This window comes from Cetorhinus maximus, chromosome 7, assembly GCF_964194155.1.
Source record: "Cetorhinus maximus chromosome 7, sCetMax3.hap1.1, whole genome shotgun sequence".
Taxonomy (NCBI): Eukaryota; Metazoa; Chordata; class Chondrichthyes; order Lamniformes; family Cetorhinidae; genus Cetorhinus; species Cetorhinus maximus.
This window is the reverse complement of record NC_135885.1, coordinates 18,419,806-18,437,407: the sequence shown is the minus strand read 5'-3', so window position 1 is coordinate 18,437,407 and position 17,602 is coordinate 18,419,806. Positions and strand designations below refer to the sequence as shown.

Here is a 17,602-nt window from a genome sequence, read left to right as displayed (position 1 = left end):
AGATTGTAGACCTCACTATCATGTATATATAAAACTATGCCTTTTACTTAGCTGCATGACCAGCAATCTCTAGTAATTTATTTAAGGCCCAGAAATAAATTAATTGAGCAACAGCATTCAGTTGTGAGCTCTTACCTAGAATACATGATCTGGAGAGCCGTCAGCACATGGGACAACGCCTGCTGCTTGGCGTGGTTCCCATCCAAAGAAAGTAGAATCTTCGCCAGGGAGGGGCGATTGGGTTTTGAATTACTTGAGCCACTAATTTTGTTGCTGATGGTGGTGGAGTCCAGGTCTGACTGAACACCTATTAAGAAATAAGTGAATGGAATTACAAGTGACAGTATGTTCTTCAAAACTAAAATTGTTCATGTAGATGAATAAGAGGCATTTTAAACAATTCAAGATCACAAGCAATGAATAAAATGCTTTTTAAAGAAAACAATTCTTAAATAAAATATGAAATTATGTTCATGACATTGACCAAATCGCAAACGGTCCTACATTTGTGTCACATGCATGGGGTGGAACAGCTCATTACCTAAACACTTTGTCAGAGGTTGAATGAGCAGAAATGAGAATTGGGAACATCGTTTAAAGTAGGTATCACATTCGGGTGCAGCTTTGCAAAATATAAATATGCAAATACAGGTTTATGTATAATAATAGCAACGCTAAGTTAAGTTATTTCAGATTATAAGTGCAGGCACAGAAACATACAAACTCTAAATACTATACTTTTGAGTATACACAACACTTTGCTGATTAAATTTTACAGGAGTATTGGCATTCAAAATCTTCGACAAATATACCAATTAAACGGTTATCAAGCCACAATTAATAAAGTTACCTAAGTATGAAGCGCCCAAAGGATCCCTAGCAGTTTGGAATAGGACTGGTTCATGCACAGAAGGTGTTGCCACATCCACGGTTGTCCATGCTACACTGTGTGAAGAACCACAGGCAACACGGGTGATTTTCTGTCCTTCTAGACCCTGTACAAGGGTAGGTTTCCTATTTACTGTTGTGGTTCCATTTCCTTGCTGGCCATGGTCATTATCGCCCCAAGCATAAACCTAGAAATGTCATATTAGAGGGAAAAAAAAGGTTGGTTTTAAAGCGAAGGATTTGGAATGTCACATTTGACATATTATGAAGCGCACTGTTCTATATTATGGTGCACAGAAAAACACTGTCTCAAAGGACTGAAAACTCTTTTGTGTTATCCATCATGAACGCATTAACTTGAACATTAGCAGAACTGATTATGAAAGCATCGGAATAAATAAATATGCTGCAATACTTTATGAAATGAGTTCCAACTTCCATTTTATGACTTGTAAAAATGGCAACTAATAATTACAAGAAAATTAACAGGTCACCTTAAAATTTATGATTTAATAAATTGAAGAGATTGGATAATTTCTACAAGATTCTTGTTTGTAAGAAACAAAAGTAATTTTTTTCCCTATGTCTTGCACAAGTCTGAACTATGTCTGTATCAAATAGCCACTTATTAAACAAATATAGTCACTTACTTGTCCTGTATCAGAGACAGCAAGACAGTGCAATGCACCTACAGCCACATGAATAATCTTTTTTCCACGGAGACCTTCCACGACCTGTGGCTTCCGAACATGAACATCAGTACCATGGCCAAGTCTGAAGTAGTCACCTTTACCCCTGTGCACAAGGAAAGTTAAAAATGGAACAAATTTAATTGCATTAATAGTATGACCATACAATCCTCTCCTGGAGAGCGTTCAGCAAGTTGACTTTCGACTGCTTGAATGAGGAAAAAACCTCCCCAATTCAGCTTCTACTGTAAATCCCTTCCCACCCAGGTCTCGCGCCTGTGATTTACAGGACTAAACATCCTGGAGCAAATTTCCGTCCAAGTGCAAAGCATCTAGCCAAAGTCTATGATGAGAGGGCCAAATCCCTTGAAAACATTGGGGGGGTCTCCATAGAAGGCTCAGAGCAGTGTATCACTGTTTAAAATTCCCACTTGAGTCTGTGCCGTTGCGCACATCAGGGCTTCTTGTGGAGTCCTGTCACTCAATAGCAGCATCAGAGGATCTGGGTCAATGTGTCTACTTAATGCGACAATTAAATATTTGCCCTACAATTTTTTTTAAACAGACTTACCAGGTCCATACCACACCAGGTTTTGTGAGCGCCAAAGAGAACTGGGCACCACACTCAATCTGGCAAACGCCTTGGCCATTGAGTCTTTCAATGTTTTGTGGAACATTGCAACCTTCACTTCCTCCACGTCCCAGCTTTCCAAAGTCACCATCTCCCCACGAAAATACCAGTCCTGCAGAAGAATATACAAATACACTAAGTGTACTGCAGGCAATGGAAGATTTTGTAGCTATAAATAGCAAAGTCTTCCCTACCTTCATCAGTTAGTGCTAGTGTCTGCGCATCTCGACTTCCACATGCTACCTGGATGACTCTATGCCCCAGGAGAACTTTCACCTACAAAGTGAAAAGTGAAAATGATACATTTTTAAGATCAATCTTAAAGTAGTATTATGGTCACAATATAAGACTATTGCAGCTACTTTGAACAAAATAAAATGTTACCAAAATAGAAAATGGTAAAAATATTCAGTAAGTTAGCCGGCCACTGTGGGGAAAACAGATGGATCAGGTGTTCATCACTCATTTGAATTCTGTTCTAATTTGGAGAAGCATGTTTTCAGTTATCTCAAACAGTGGCCATGATCATTCTGCTTTCCTAACCAGAGGGCCGAAATTAACTCTTTTTCTTCGATATTTATATCAGCTACTCAAATCTATCGGTACATGCAACTTATTCTAGTCTAGAAATTCTAATCTAGTCTAATGCTCTGGGGATAAGGGTTCAAATCCCACCAAGGTAGCTGGTGGAATTTAAATTCAGTTAATAAATCTGGAATTAAAAGCTAGTTTCAGTAATGGTGACCATAAAAGTATTGCTGATTGTTGTAAAAACCCATCTGGTTCAATTATGTCCTTTAAGGAAGGAAATCTGCCGTCCTAACTTGGTCTGACCTACATCTGACTCCGGACCAACAGCAATGTCGTCAACTCTTAACTGCCACTCAGTTCTAACAGTGGTGCCAACAGTGGTTCAAGGCAGCAGCTCACCACCACCTTCAAGGGCAATTAGGGATGGACGTGATGCCCACATCATGTGAATGAATAATAAAAAGTAACAGTAATCATATGCCTTAGTTTCCTGAAAGCAAACTAGAAAGAATCATTAGCTATGTAATTTGCAAACTAGTGCAAGTACCAATTTTGGCCTCAGCTGTGTTGTGTTGTCTCCATGTCCAAGTCTGCCATACTCGCCAAGGCCCCACGAGTACAGTTCACCACTGGAAGTAATGGCGGCACTATGAGAACTCCCACAAGCAATATCTCGAATCCGCTTGGTTTTTAATGCCTCAATCAGCCTTGGTTTATCACAATTCCTGAATATTTGTTTTTTTTTCAAAAGAAGAAAGTGAACATTCTTATTAATGCAAGTCTTGTGAAAACCTTAAGCATATTAATACTTTTAAGCAATATATGTAATTTCTGATTTTTTTTTTAAATCACAAAACTGATTCGATGTATGCTTCAGATACTAAGCGCTATACAGTATCTGATGGTACATTCACACTCAGTTTATTAGTGGTGTAAAGAAGTTTCAGCTTCACACATACACACACTAAACCTGGAGTGCATATTTGGTGTCAAGGCTGAACCTGACTCACTCTGCTGTCAGTTTGAATGATGACTTTAAATTTAGGCTGCATTAGCACTGCTAATGCAACGTTGGTAGGAAGCAAAAGTGCTCTGCAGTTGCAGTGTAGATGCACACTTAGAAGTACAACAATCTAAACATAATGCATGTTCTAATTACAAAACAATTTCCAAGTCTCTAACGCTAGCTCCTATATTCAGTTGTCATCGGGGGGAAAGTGCATATTTCAGGTCAAATAATTTTGCACAGGAAGCAAAGAAAATCTTAACAAAAACAGGCTTATAACGCAAAAACACTAACAAAACTCTGGAGCAATGACCAATGACAATGGAGAAATGGGCAGAAAACAGTTTTAACAAAGGCATGGGGGAGAGCAAGGAAATCTACTTAACCAGGGAATGAAAGGTATGAATCACAAAATTTTAACAGCACAGGAGGCCGCCATTCGGTCTATCATGTCAGCACCGGCTCTCCAAATGAGCATTATGGCCTAGTGCCATTGCCCTTCCGTTGAGGTTGGGGAAGAAAAAGTAACGCAAGAGAAAAAATTTTTAAAGAAACCTGGTTAATTTTTCCTATGTTAATGCAGAAAGGCTACTAGGAAGCCTGAAAAAAGCTAACCTTAAAACTCTAGTCTTGACAACATAGGAGTTAATTTAGCAGAGCAAAAAGTGTGGGAAAAAAAGTTTTATTTTTACATTCTGCTGAAGTGTCCAAGCTTTCCATCATCTCCTTCACCCCAGGAAAATACCTTTCCATCGACAGTTAAAGCCATTGCATGACGACCACCTGCAATGCAATGTGAAATATACGGTAAATATATTTTAATAAGTTGCAGCACAGTGCTTTAAAAATAAATTCAGTTACATACCTGAATGCACAGCTACTTTCTTCACAACATAATTACTAAGAGCTGAGATCTGACGAGGGATGGGTATTGTCCCACTGGATATTCCAAGTCCAAGTCTTCCATTTGTAGCTTCTCCACAGGCATAGACTTTTCCCTCAGCCGTAACTGCAATGTAAAACTCAAGGTGAGCCACATGCATAAATATTTTGCTTTATCAGAAGCACTTCAAAATTTAGGAATTTTTCAAACACAAATCTATAGTGAGAGAAAATTTGAATAGTTTGATAAACGTGACTCCAATTCCAATAGCACAATATGCCATACATATTATTCTACTGCTTTCATGTTCCACTGTCACCACTGGGCTGAAAAGTGGCCACACAAGTGCCAGGCAACAACCATCTTCAACAAGAGAGAATCTCCCCTCGACATTCAATGGCATTACCATCATCAAATCTATTATCAACATCCTGGGGGTTACCATTGACCAGAAACTGAACTAGGCCAGTCATATAAATACAGTGGCTGCAAGAGCAGGTCAGAGGCTGGGAATTCTGTGGCGTGTAACTCACCTCCTAACTCCCCAAAGCCTGTCCACCATCTACAAAGCACTATCTACACCGCACAAGTCAGGATTGTAATGGAATACTCTCCACTTGCCTGGATGAGTGCAGCTCCAACAACACACAAGAAACTCGACACCATCCAGGGCAAAGCAGCCTGCTTGATTGGCACTCCATCCACCACCTTAAACATTCACTCCCTCCACTGCTGATGCACAGTGGCAGCAGCGTGCACCATCCACAAGATGCACTGCAGCAATTCATCAAAGCTCCTTCAACGGCAAAGCCTGCGACCTCTACCACCTAGAATGACACCACCACTTGCGAGTTCCTCTCCAGCCATCCTCTCTTGAAACTACATCAGTGTTCTTTCAGTGTTGCTGGGTCAAAATCCTGGAACTCTCTTCCTAACAGCACTACACTAAATGGACTGCAGCGAGTAAAGAAGGTGGCTCACCACCACCTTTTTGAGGTCAATGAGGGGCAAGCAATAAATGCTAGCCCAATCAGTGATGCCCACATCACATGAACAAATTTTTAAAAACATATTCATAAATTAAGGAGACAATATAGAAATACAGAGAAACTATCCTTTTAAAAGTTTTGTTCTCCTGAGAAAATACATTGTCCATTGTGACACTGAACCATATGGAGCAGGAAGTCCTATGTTTGATCCATGGTACATAGCAAGCTAGTTGAACTAATGGAGACAGTGTTAGAAACAACAAAATTGCCCGCAATGCTCAAGTCGGGCGTCAATTGCTCCTGTTACTCGACAGGATCCAATGATACTTGCTGAAAATTGTGCATTCAGCAATGTCATGTTAAAGTTGGAATTGAGCTCAGTTGTGAATTTTTTTTCCCTTCCCTGCAGTCAAGTTGTCAACCACATTCACTATGAAGGTTTACACCAACATAAGCTGCCAGGAAGCTACAGAATAATAAACTACTAGAGTCAGCACATTCAAGAAAGAAGAGATGAAAAGTGTAAAGATAATATACGTTAGCATCACTTTAGAGTCAGATCATCCACCCCCCGTACATCAAGGATATTCTCTTTACGCATACTTTTATTCTTTTGAAAGGAAGCCAGGTAGAGTTTGATGAACACAGATGAATAGAATACATCCAAGTTATGTTGGAAAGAAAATAGACGGGTAGACAGGAATGAAGACGTTTATAGAGGTTTTAGAAAAAAGAAAAAACAAGTAAGCTCAATATTTCTAATTCACTCAGTTTCTACACTGAATGCTCAAAACAGCATAGAAAACAAAAGATGGTGTTAGGAAGTAGAGATAGTTAAACTAAGTTATATTTGTATTTGTGGGTGTTAGGAATGAGTTTTAGCTTTAAAGTTTAAGTTTTATTTGTATTTCTGTATCTGTGTATTAAGAAAAGGTCAAATTGAGTTTTAGTTTCACTTTAAAAGGTGCGTGCATTTTTAATAAGAGTTTTACGGCTGTTGCAGTTACACAAGAGTAGAAAAACAGTGCTGTTGCACAGCAACAGGGGTCCTGAAAGGCAGGTCCCTCTCACAGACATACAAAGTACTAGGAAAGCAGTTTTTGAGTTCAGTTATGAAGACAGCTGATAGGCAGAAGCAACCAAGAAGGGGCAGATAGCCAGCACCAAGCTAAAGAAGAAAGTCCCCAAGAATCCAGGGGAGTGGAACAGGAGAAAGTCCCAAGCAGACCTTCTAGTCAAAGGGCAGACAGGAACCTGGAAAAGGTCCTGAAAAGTGAAGTTAAGAGTGAGAGGCAGAGAAAGGCACAAAGCTTCAGATTTAAAGAGACAAAAGCTACAGAAAGCAGATTTAAAGCAAGAACAGCTTGCAAGAGAAAAGAAGGTCCAAATAGACGGCTGAAGGTCTGTAACTCTGCTATGGGCATGTGAAGCAGTAGTGTACTGTTGACGGCTGTGTCGGTGAGAGAGAGTGCATCGAAGACAGCTTAAATGCATGTGGTGACCCAGGGAAGAGGTATATCGCAAGGAGAGTTCGAAACCCCGGCAGTGAACCCTTGAGGAAGGCATCTGAGAGAAAGCGTCGGTTTGGGAGAAGATTCCAATGCGAGTTCTTAGAGAGTAGAGATTGGAAACACTCGGGTGAAAAACTTAGTTCAGTGAGACTGGTTGGCTCACGGTGACAAGAGTCTGAGCGGAGTCGATGAGAGATCCATAGCATCCAGTTAAGGTGCCATCTGTCACTTGGTTTCAGAGTGTGGTGTGTCTGACCACAGGTTACAATTGGTTTACATGGACTGTGTATTTACCGTGAACATTAGAGTATAAGGTAGCTTTTGTAACTTGTGTTATCCCCACAAGTCTGTATATATCTGTAAAGGTGTAGTTGTGGGTGAAGGAGTATTATAATATAGTTCATCTTTTCTTGTTTAATAAATGTTTTATGCTTTTGTTAAAAGTTCATTAGCTGACTCCGATGACTCTGTTCAGTAGCCCCTCCCCACTTATCTAAACAAATAAAAGTTAGGATTTATTAAGCTGGGTTCTACCCTGGGATCAGGCTTGCCCAGGGGTAACCTCAGCTGGGATCATAACAATGGAAACCTCCATGACATAATGCTTCTCAGGACTGCTGCATTACAAGAAGGGAAAAAATGTTATGGCTAATTATCCACAAAGGTCAATGATAACTTTTTTTGATTGAACTCAACAGGTCATGCAATTGAATTGACGAAGCACGACTTTTGGTAGCCTGTTTCCAAGTCATTAGCTAAACCTTCACAATGGTTGAAGCCTTCTGAAATCTGCCTGAAGATAATCAGATGAATACTGGTGCAGATGACTAAAATGTACACCAATAGGAATGCCAGCACAAATGAATATTCCAAATGCAAACTAGAGTCAATTTATAATAGAGTTCTTAAAAATCTAAAATAAAATTACAAGACCACAGTATTCATACTAAGCTCATATGCAAAGGGGTTTGAAGTAAATGGCAAATGGCTAAGCTACCGGAACAGCAATTATCACTTTATTTCATCAAATATAATAAGAGCATACGAATTAGGAGCAAGAATAGACTATTCAGCCCCTCATTACTAAATTAACTGTAGTTTGTAAGGATCTGGGTTATAGATTAAACTCGTTGTTCTTTCACTTCTATGAATGGCATCATAACCCAATTCAAACTGAGAGGAACACCTCTTGCTTCCCACTATAAAGCTTCCAAGCGAAATAAGTTAGGAAAGCTCAACCCAGTTTCTAATGGGAACAATAATTTGGCACAATAATTTCACTCATTCAGATTCAGCAGTAGGATTGCTGATGTGGGTGACTCAGAAGGACACTGTTGTCACAAAGCTTTGGAATAATTCACATAATTTGGGCTCGAATAGAGGTGAATTTAACATACAAGTGGCCATATAAAGTGCCTGACCTCAAAGTAATCAATGTTGGAAATGAGTGTCTGAACTAAGAAAAATATTCTCTTTTCCAGGATTGACACCCCTGACATCCAGTTCTGATGAAAGGTTATTGGCTTAAAACATTAACTCAAATTTCTCTCAATGATGCTGCCTGATCTGCTAAGTATTGCCAGCATTTTCTGGTTTTGTTTCAAATTTCCAGCGTCCATAATATTTAGCATTTGTATTTGACATCCCTGCTGTCATCAACACAAAAGCTGGAAACAAATTTGTACACTTCTGTAACATGAAAAACTATCATATTACTTAGTATAAGTCATCATCTAAAGTGAATGTTGTGTTACCTGCAAAAAGGCTTTTGGAGCCACCAGCCACTTGGACAACATTCAAAGCTGACAACGTCTCAGAAAATGATGGGACCTTTATCTGAAGGTGAAAGCAAAAAAGAGTTGTCAGTTTTGTGAAATTTGCAGTAAAGTGGGCCAACGAGTAAACTAAAGAAAATTCTTTTTAATCTCAAAACAAATTATTCACACAAGGAGTGCGGACAACTTATAATAACTTTGTCAACCATTACAATTTAAAGGATCAAACACGCTTATGCTTTCTTATCTTATGCTTTCCTCTGATCCAAGAATTAGATAATAGAGCATATGAAATAATGAGCAGCATGAAAAACAATTAAGAACTCACAGCTTTATTACAGAGGGCACAATATTGAATGGATACGTGGTGTGCAAGGCTAATTATCTGATTCAAGCCATATGAAAAAAAGCTAATGTTAAGACAACAAAAATACCACAGAAACAGTATATCTACCTTGGAACCTTTCAGACCTCCTAGCTGGTCTTTGTCATTTAGACCCCAGACGAACACTTTTGTTCTAATAGTAGCCGCAGATTCTATGCCAGATGCTTTCTTCCTTACAAGGCTTGGGAAGAAACAGAACATAATTTCTGAAGTTACATCATGCAAGTATAACATTTTTGGGTTTCACTTCAGGATTTTAATACATATCCAATAAAACTTAAATTGTCATAACACGGAGCTTTTCTCAATTTTAATTAGCTCTCCTACAAATATAATGCATTAGTTTCAGTGACAACTTGGTTCGGGTCAGAAGGTTTTGGGTCCAATTCACCCTCCAGAGACTTCAGCATATAAATCCACTTTTGCACTTCAGTACAGTACTGAGAAGGTACACTATTGTCAAAGGTGCCATCTTTCATATGAGACATTGAGAGAGATAAAAATCAGCAGAAATAGATTCTTAAAAATAAGAATTCAAGACATTAAAGTTGAGGTTTTTTTTAAATCAAAATTGGCCATTGACAGGTCAGCGGGCGCACAGCTGATTTTGCTAAGTCCCCGCCTACCTGAAAATTTAGAAGGGGCACGGTAACATCGGGAGTTGCACCCGACGTCACCACGCGTCATTTTATGCGCCGGCGAGTGGGCCTCGCCTCCCATCCACCAACGGGAAAATCCTGCCCATAGATTTACAAAAGAATTCTCAATGTCCTGCAAGCTCCATTTAATAAATTTAATATTACTGAAGGTTGCCTTCTCAAGGGCAATTAGGAATGGGCAATAAATGCTCGCCTTGCAAGTGACAACTACAACCCATGAATGAATTAAAACATAAAGTGCAGTGGCTAAAGTGTGACAGGAAGCAATTGCAATGCTGACAAGAACATAATAACATAAAGAATAGCAGCAGATAATTTTTTTTTTTAATTCATTCACAGGATGTGGGCATCGCTGGTTGGGCAAGCATTTATTGCCCATCGTTAATTGTCCTTGAGAAGGCAGCTACTGTCCTGAATCGCTGCATTCCATGCGGTGTAGATACACCCAGAGTGCTATGAGGAAGGGAGTTCTAGGATTTTGGCCCAGCGACAGTGAAGGAATAGCGATATATTTCCAAGTCAGGATGGTGAGTGACTTGGAGGGGAACTTCCAGGTGGTAGTGTTCCCATCGATCTACTGCCCTTGTCCTTATAGAAGGTATTGGTCGTGGGTTTGGAAGGTGTTGTCTAAGGATCTTTGGTGAATTGCTGCAGTGCATCTTGTAGATGGTACACACTGCTGCTACTGTGCGTCGGTGGTAGAGGGCATGAATGTTTGTGGATGTGGTGCCAATCAAGCAGGCTGCTTTGCCCTGGACGGTGTCAAGTTTCTTGAGTGTTGTGGGTACTGCACTCATCAAGACAAGTGGGGAGTATTCCATCATACTTCTGACTTGAGCCTTGTAGATGGTGGAAAGGGTTTGGGGAGTCAGAAGGCGAGTTACCCATCGCAGGATTCCTAGCCTCTTACCTGCTCTTGTAGCCACAGTATTTATATGGCTAGTCCAGTTCAGTTTCTAGTCAATGGTAACCCCCCAGGATGTTGATAGTGGGGGATTCAGTGATGGTAATGCCATTGAACGTCATGGGGCGATGGTTAGATTCTCTCTTGTAGGAGATGGTCATTGTCTGGCACTTGTGTGGCGCAAATGTCATTTGCCATTTGTCAGCCCAAGCCGGATATTGTCCAGGTTTTGTTGTATTTGGACATGGACTACTTCAGTATCTGAGGAGTCCGAATGATGCTGTACATTGTGCAATCATCAGTGAACATTCCCACTTCTGACCTTATGATGAATGGAAGTCATTGATGAAGCAGCTGAAGGTGGTTGGGCCTAGGACACTACCCTGCCTAACTTCTGCAGTGATGCCCCGGAGCTGAGATGACTGACCTCCAACAACCACAACCACTTTCCTTTGTGCTAGGTATAACTCCAACCGGCGGAGAGTTTTCCCCCGATTCCCGTTGACTCCAGCTTTGCTAGGGCTCCTTGATGCCACACTTGGTCAAATGCTGCCTTAATGTCAAGGGCAGTTACTCTCACCTATGACCCCTTCCATTACTTTACTGATGATCGAGAGTAGACTAATAGGGCAGTAATTGACCTGGTTGGATTTGTGCTGCTTTTTGTGTACAGTACATACCTGGGCAATTTTCCACATAGCCAGGTAGATGTCAGCGTTGTAGTTGTACTGGAACAGCTTGGCTAGAGGTGTGGCAAGTTCTGGAGCACAAGTCTTCAATACTACACTGGAATATTGTCTGGGCCCATAGCCTTTGCAGTGTCCAGTGCCTTCAGCCATTTCTTGATATCACATGGAGCAAACAGAATTGGCTGAAGACAGACATCTATGATGTGGGGACCTCCGGAGGAGGCCAAGATAGATCATCCACTCGGCACTTCTGGCTGAAGATTATAGCAAATGCTTCAGCCTTATCTTGTGCATTGATGTGCTGGGCTCCCCCATCCTTAAGGGTGGGGATATTTGTGGAGCCCCCTCTTCCAGTGGGCTGTTTAATTGTCCACCACCATTCACAACTAGATGTGGCAGGACTGCAGAGCTTAGATTTGATCCGTTGGTTGTGGGGTCGCTTAGCTCTGTCTATCACTAGCTGCTTGTACTGTTTGGCACGCTAGTATTCCTGTGCTTTAGCTTCACCAGGTTGACACCTCATTTTTATGTATGTGTATGGTTGGTGTTGCTTCTGGCATGCCCTCCTGCACACTTCAGTGAACCAGGGTTGATCCCTTGGCTTTGTGGTAATGGTGGAGTGGGGGATATGCCGGACCATAAGGTTACAGATTGTGTTCGAGTACAATTCTGCTGCTGCTGATGGCCTACAGTGACTCATGGATGCCCAGCCTTGAGTTGCTAAATCTGTTTAAAATCTATGCCATTTAGCATGGTGGTAGTGCCACACGACACAATGGAGGGTACCCTCAATGTGAAGGCGGGACTTCGTCTCCATGAGGGCTGTGCAGTGGCCACTCCTACCGATACAGTCTTGGACAGATGCATCTGTGGCAGGCAGGTTGATGAGGATAAGGTCAAGTATGTTTTTCCCTCTTGTTGGTTTCCTCACCGCCTGCCGCTGACCCGGTCTAGCAGCTATGTCCTTTAGGACTCGGCCAGCTCGCTCAGTCGTGTTGCTACCAGGCCACTCTTGGTGATGGACATTAAAGTCCCCCACCCAGTGTACATTCTGCACTCTTGCCAACCTCAGTGCTTCCTCCAACCGGTGCTCAACATGGAGGAGCACTGATTCATCAGCTGAGGAGGGCAGTATATAGTACCAGCAGGAGGTTTCCTTGCCCGTGTTTGACCTGATGCCTTGAGACTTCATGGGGTCCAGAGTTGATGTTGAGGACTTCCAGGGAAACTCCCTCCCAACTGTATACCATTGTGCTGCCACCTCTGCTGGGTCGGTCCTGCCAGTGAGACAGGACATACCCTGGGATGGTGACGGTGGTGTTCAGGGCATTGTAGAGCCTCTCAAGCCTGCTCCACCATTCAATACTAATCATGGCTGATCTTTGGATCCAACTGCACTTTCTGATTGCTCCCCATACCTCTCCAATTACCCGAGACACCAAAAATGGCTCAGTGGAAGTACGGCTGTACACTAAATTTTTAATATATTACTTGCCATTCGCCTGTGTACACAGGGAACCAACACAAATTGTAGTATGATGGTGAAGTAGTGCTAGGGGTTGAGAGATAATTGGACCTCAACTTGTCATTCAGTCACCATTTTAAATTTTGTTAATTTCATAATAAATGCAAACATTCTCATTTGGAATGGAAACTGGTCATGTTAAACTGTTACCCGGTTATTATGCCCACCCACCAGTTGCAGCACTTCAGCACCTCCATTGGCAGGAGATTGTAATTGCAGCCTTATACATTTGCATTCAGACATCCCAGTATTTTTGTTTATCCATTCACGGGATGTGGGCTCCGCTGGCTATTGCCCATCCCTAGTTGCTCTTGAGGTGGTGGTGAGCTGTCTTCTTGAACCGCTGCAGTCCATGTGGTACACCCACAGTGCTGTTGGGAACAGAGTTCCAGGATTTTGACCCAGGGACAGTGAAGGAATGGTGATATATTTTCAACTCAGGATGGTGAGTGACTTGATGGGGAACTTCCAGGTGGTAGTGTTCCCATTTATCTGTTGCCCTTGTCCTTCTAGGTGGTAGTGGTCATGGGTTTGGAAGGTGCTGTCTAAGTAGCCTTGGTGAATTACTGCAGTGCATCTTGTAGGTGGTACACACTGCCGCTACTGTACGTCTGTGGTGGAGGGAGTGAATGTTTGTGGATGTGGTGCCAATCAAGCAGACTGCTTTGTCCAGGACTGTGTCCAGCTTCCTCAGTGTTGTAGGAGCTGCAGTCATCCAGGAAAGTAGGGAGTATTCCATCACACTCCTGACTTGTGCCTTATAGATGGTGGACAGGCTTTGAAGAATCAGGAGGTAGGCTATCGTCGCATGATTCCTAGCCTCTGGCCTGCTGTTGTAGCCACAGTATTTATATGGCCAGTCCAGTTCAGTTTCTGGTCAATGGTGGGTCCAGTGATGGTAATGCCATTGAACATCAAGGGGCGATGGTAGGATTCTCTCTTGTTGGAGATGGTCATTGCCTGACCCTTGTATGGCACAAATGTTACTTGCCACTTGTCAGCCCAAGTCTGGATATTGCCCAGGTCTTGCTGCATTTGGACATGGGCTGCTTCAGCATCTGAGGAGTCGCAAATGGTGCTGAACATTGTGCAATGATCAGCGGACATCCCCACTTCGACCTTATGATGGAAGGAAGGTCATTGTTGAAGCAGCTGAAGATGGTTGGGCCGAGGACACTACCCTGAGGAATTCCTGCAGTGATGTCCTGGAGCTGAGATGACTGACCTCCAACAACCACAACTCCACATTCCTGTCTACTCCCGATGACCTTTCACCACCCTGGCTTATCAAGAAGCTATCTACACCTGCCTTAAAAATATTCAAAGAATCTGCCTCCACCACCTTTTGAGAAAGAGAGTTCCAAAGACTCAGAGGAACAATTCCTCCTCCTGTCTTAAATGGGCGACCTCTTATTTTTAAACAGTGACCCCTAGTTCTAGCTTCTCCCACAAGAGGAAACATCCTTTCCACATCCACCCTGTCAAGTCCCCTCAGTATATTATACCTTTCAATCAAGTCGCCTGTTACTCTTCTAAACTCCTGCGGATGCAAGCCTAGCCTGTCCAGCCTTTCCTCCTGCCCATTCCTGGCATTAGTCTAGTAAACCATCCCTGAACTGCTTCCAATGCATTTACATCCTTTCTTAAATAAGGAGACCAATAATATACACATGTTAGTACCTTCCAGTATTGCTTTTATCATCATCCTCCTCCTCATTATCTGAAGCAAGGAAAGGGAAGTTTGCAGCAAGATCCTCATCCTCTGCTCTGATACGTCCTACGATGCTCAAGCCATGAATTTTGCAATCAATCCCAGAACTTCTGCACTGTTTGATTGCAATCTCAATATATCTGTGCTGCTGAGAAAATGGGGCATGGTTAAAGTAAATTAATTGTGGTCCACAATTTGATAAAAGTACAAAACGTTGTCTGAACACCAAGTTCAAGGTGTGTTGACTAGCAATGATCACCTCTGTTACATTGGAAAGGAATAACAAAACAGAACTACAATGTGAAAAACACTACAATATACAGTAGGAGCAAAGTAAGCTTAATTATGTGCATATATTTTCATCCTTAGTGGTATAAACAGACAGATAATCAGTGGTACATAGAAAAGACCGAGGGATCCAAATGAAAGATGCCCAACACCAGTGAGAAAGGTGTAATGAAGGCTGGGCCTTGGCGCTTGAGCCCATATAATTATTCTAGTATTTCTTGTAAATACCCACTCCAGTAATGCTTCGTTTCCCAAAGGTTATGCATCTCACGAGAGAGTGCTTCAGAGATCATGGAATGGCTGTAAAGCAGACAATGCACATTGCTTTACCATTCTCAATAATGACTCGAACAACTTGCATTTATATAGCACCTGTAATGTAGAAGGAAAATCTCCCGATACATTTCTCAGAGGCAAAATCAGTGAGTTGCTTACTGAAGGAGCTTATTGAGAACAGCAACCAATGTTTGGTCAGAAGAGTTTAAGGGAGGGTCTTAAAGATGGAGTTACTGGAGGTTTTTAAGGCAGGAAAGTCAATTCACTATATCAATATAGATCAATAGTGTCCTTTCAATGCGTCATTTGATTTGCTTCATTCATTTCCACCGAGCATTGCTGCGGTAGCTTCAATTTATTGTCAATCAGGATAATTTCTTGAATTTTCCATTTACTTTAAAGCAGATAAAATAAAGTGTTAGTCCCTTCTTAGATTTTGTGTTTCCCAGTGAAACAGGCTGTATTTCTCTAATCGGATTTCATCTGCTGCTTATCCTGTTCAGCATTGAAGTCTGGCACCTTCATTAGTTTTGCACATTTTTTGGGACTTTTTTTTACGACTACAGATGCAGAAGGAAGTGGCATTTGAAGAGGTTCGGGGGATTTGAATGTTGAGACACACAGGGCAGGATTTATCAGAGAGCGGACAGGTTGGCAGGGAATGCATGAAGCCCATTAACATCAGCATCCCTACAGCCAATTAGGTTCTGCACAGTGCTAATTGGCTTGGGGCGTGACTTCCGCCCCTCACTTGGGAGAAAGTCCCACCTCAGGGGGCTGCTGGCCAATCCCATTACAGTGGGGGGGGGGGACACCATCAAAGGGATCATGGGGTAAGAACCCCCCAACCCCCTGCTCCTGCCTGAAGCCCGAGAAAGCCAGCCTGCTGGCCTTCCTCTGCCTTGCCCCTGACCTCCTCCTGTCGACCTGAAACTTGCAGCAAAGTGTGAAGCACTCCTTAAGTGGCCATTAGTTGGGGTGATGTTGGCAACGCAAAGGCTGTCCGGGGAATTTTACAGTCCCCCAGCCTGCAAGGGCCGGTAAAATTCTGCCCAAAATCATAGCTGGCCTTGTTCTGTAATCAAAACCAAGTGCAGAGGCCACTAAGATTGAGCATGTGGCCTTGAATATATGTATAAAAAAGGGTTTATATAGCTTTTACTACACACACACAGACATAGATTTAATAGCAAACGTTTCAACAATGTCGGAAAATGATAGTGATGATACTGTCCAGGAGTAAAAGTCCACCAAAACACCAAAACAGGTTCTTCTCAACTCAAGATGCTTGAGTGATTATTTCTACTGGTTACTTGGACTTAGGAGTTAGCAGCAAACACAAATAAAAGGCAAAACACATTCTTATTCTTAGAGCGATTATGCATACAGATTAAAATTTCCTTGAGAACACGTACCTCCACACATTCATTGAGAAGCATTACCACGGTATCTGTAGGGGTAATATTGATCGTCTTTAGCTCGATAAGATTATCTAATGAATTTCCACCTGAAACGAAGCATGGTCAAGTATTTGATCAGAAACATATTTACTTAAGTGAAAACAAGAATATATAAATGGCACTTAAGGTATTTAACTTACCAGAGACCACGACTAATGAAGGCATATAACTACTGTCAGCAGGATCCACAACCATATTTAGTCTATGAACAAGGACATCGGGGAAGATCTCCAAGCGAATCCAATGCTAGTAAAGTAAAAGTGCAAGCTTAAGAGAACAAAGTTGAAACCAAAAACTGCTGCAATAAAGATTGTTGAACTGATCATAACACTTAACTCTGAAAAATCCAAACATTCTGGAAACTAGAGAACAGAAATGCAACAAACTGTACAAATAAGAGGTGCTAAAATACATTTTCAGAAAGTTTACTTAATGGACGATTTGGACCAACACAGGAATGAGCATCGGTTATGAGCTGCACAGAACGCTCCAACCTACTAATCGCACATGCATTCAGTTTCATCATTTCTCAAACAGTCTTAGCTATACCATTCAATCAGCTAAAGGGAACCATTTATTCCCCCTACTTTTTGTCTTGAAAGCATGCCTGCAACATAGGGATGCAGAGGCAACATAACAGAACAGTTAATTAGCAATCTGTTCCCAGTATCATGTCCCACAGAAGTACATCTGTCAAGATAATTAAGACTAGCAAAGATGGCCATCACTCAGAAATGAATGCTCCTGAAAGGATGCCATCCCAGCTGACGGCAAAGCATAATGACAGCAATGGGATCAAAAG

The 17,602-nt window shown here is 41.8% G+C and overlaps 1 protein-coding gene across 9 annotated transcripts in view; it reads right to left on the bottom strand.

Annotated features, from left to right (window-relative positions):
* The window catches only part of herc2 (HECT and RLD domain containing E3 ubiquitin protein ligase 2), a 246,039-nt gene that overhangs the window by 64,685 nt on the left and 163,752 nt on the right, over positions 1–17,602 (bottom strand). For 7 of the 9 annotated variants that reach the window (XM_078545139.1, XM_078545137.1, XM_078545144.1 and 4 more), the window contains 13 exons: positions 16,941–17,046; positions 16,756–16,847; positions 14,746–14,924; positions 9,358–9,469; positions 8,883–8,964; positions 4,611–4,754; positions 4,438–4,528; positions 3,287–3,464; positions 2,403–2,484; positions 2,149–2,320; positions 1,539–1,683; positions 851–1,076; positions 136–307 (listed from right to left, as the gene is read on the bottom strand). In XM_078545139.1, the coding sequence (XP_078401265.1) occupies positions 136–307; positions 851–1,076; positions 1,539–1,683; positions 2,149–2,320; positions 2,403–2,484; positions 3,287–3,464; positions 4,438–4,528; positions 4,611–4,754; positions 8,883–8,964; positions 9,358–9,469; positions 14,746–14,924; positions 16,756–16,847; positions 16,941–17,046 (1,781 nt within the window). The remainder of the gene's footprint in view (positions 1–135; positions 308–850; positions 1,077–1,538; positions 1,684–2,148; positions 2,321–2,402; positions 2,485–3,286; positions 3,465–4,437; positions 4,529–4,610; positions 4,755–8,882; positions 8,965–9,357; positions 9,470–14,745; positions 14,925–16,755; positions 16,848–16,940; positions 17,047–17,602) is intronic. The other 2 variants (XM_078545142.1, XM_078545138.1) reach the window with 1 other exon arrangement.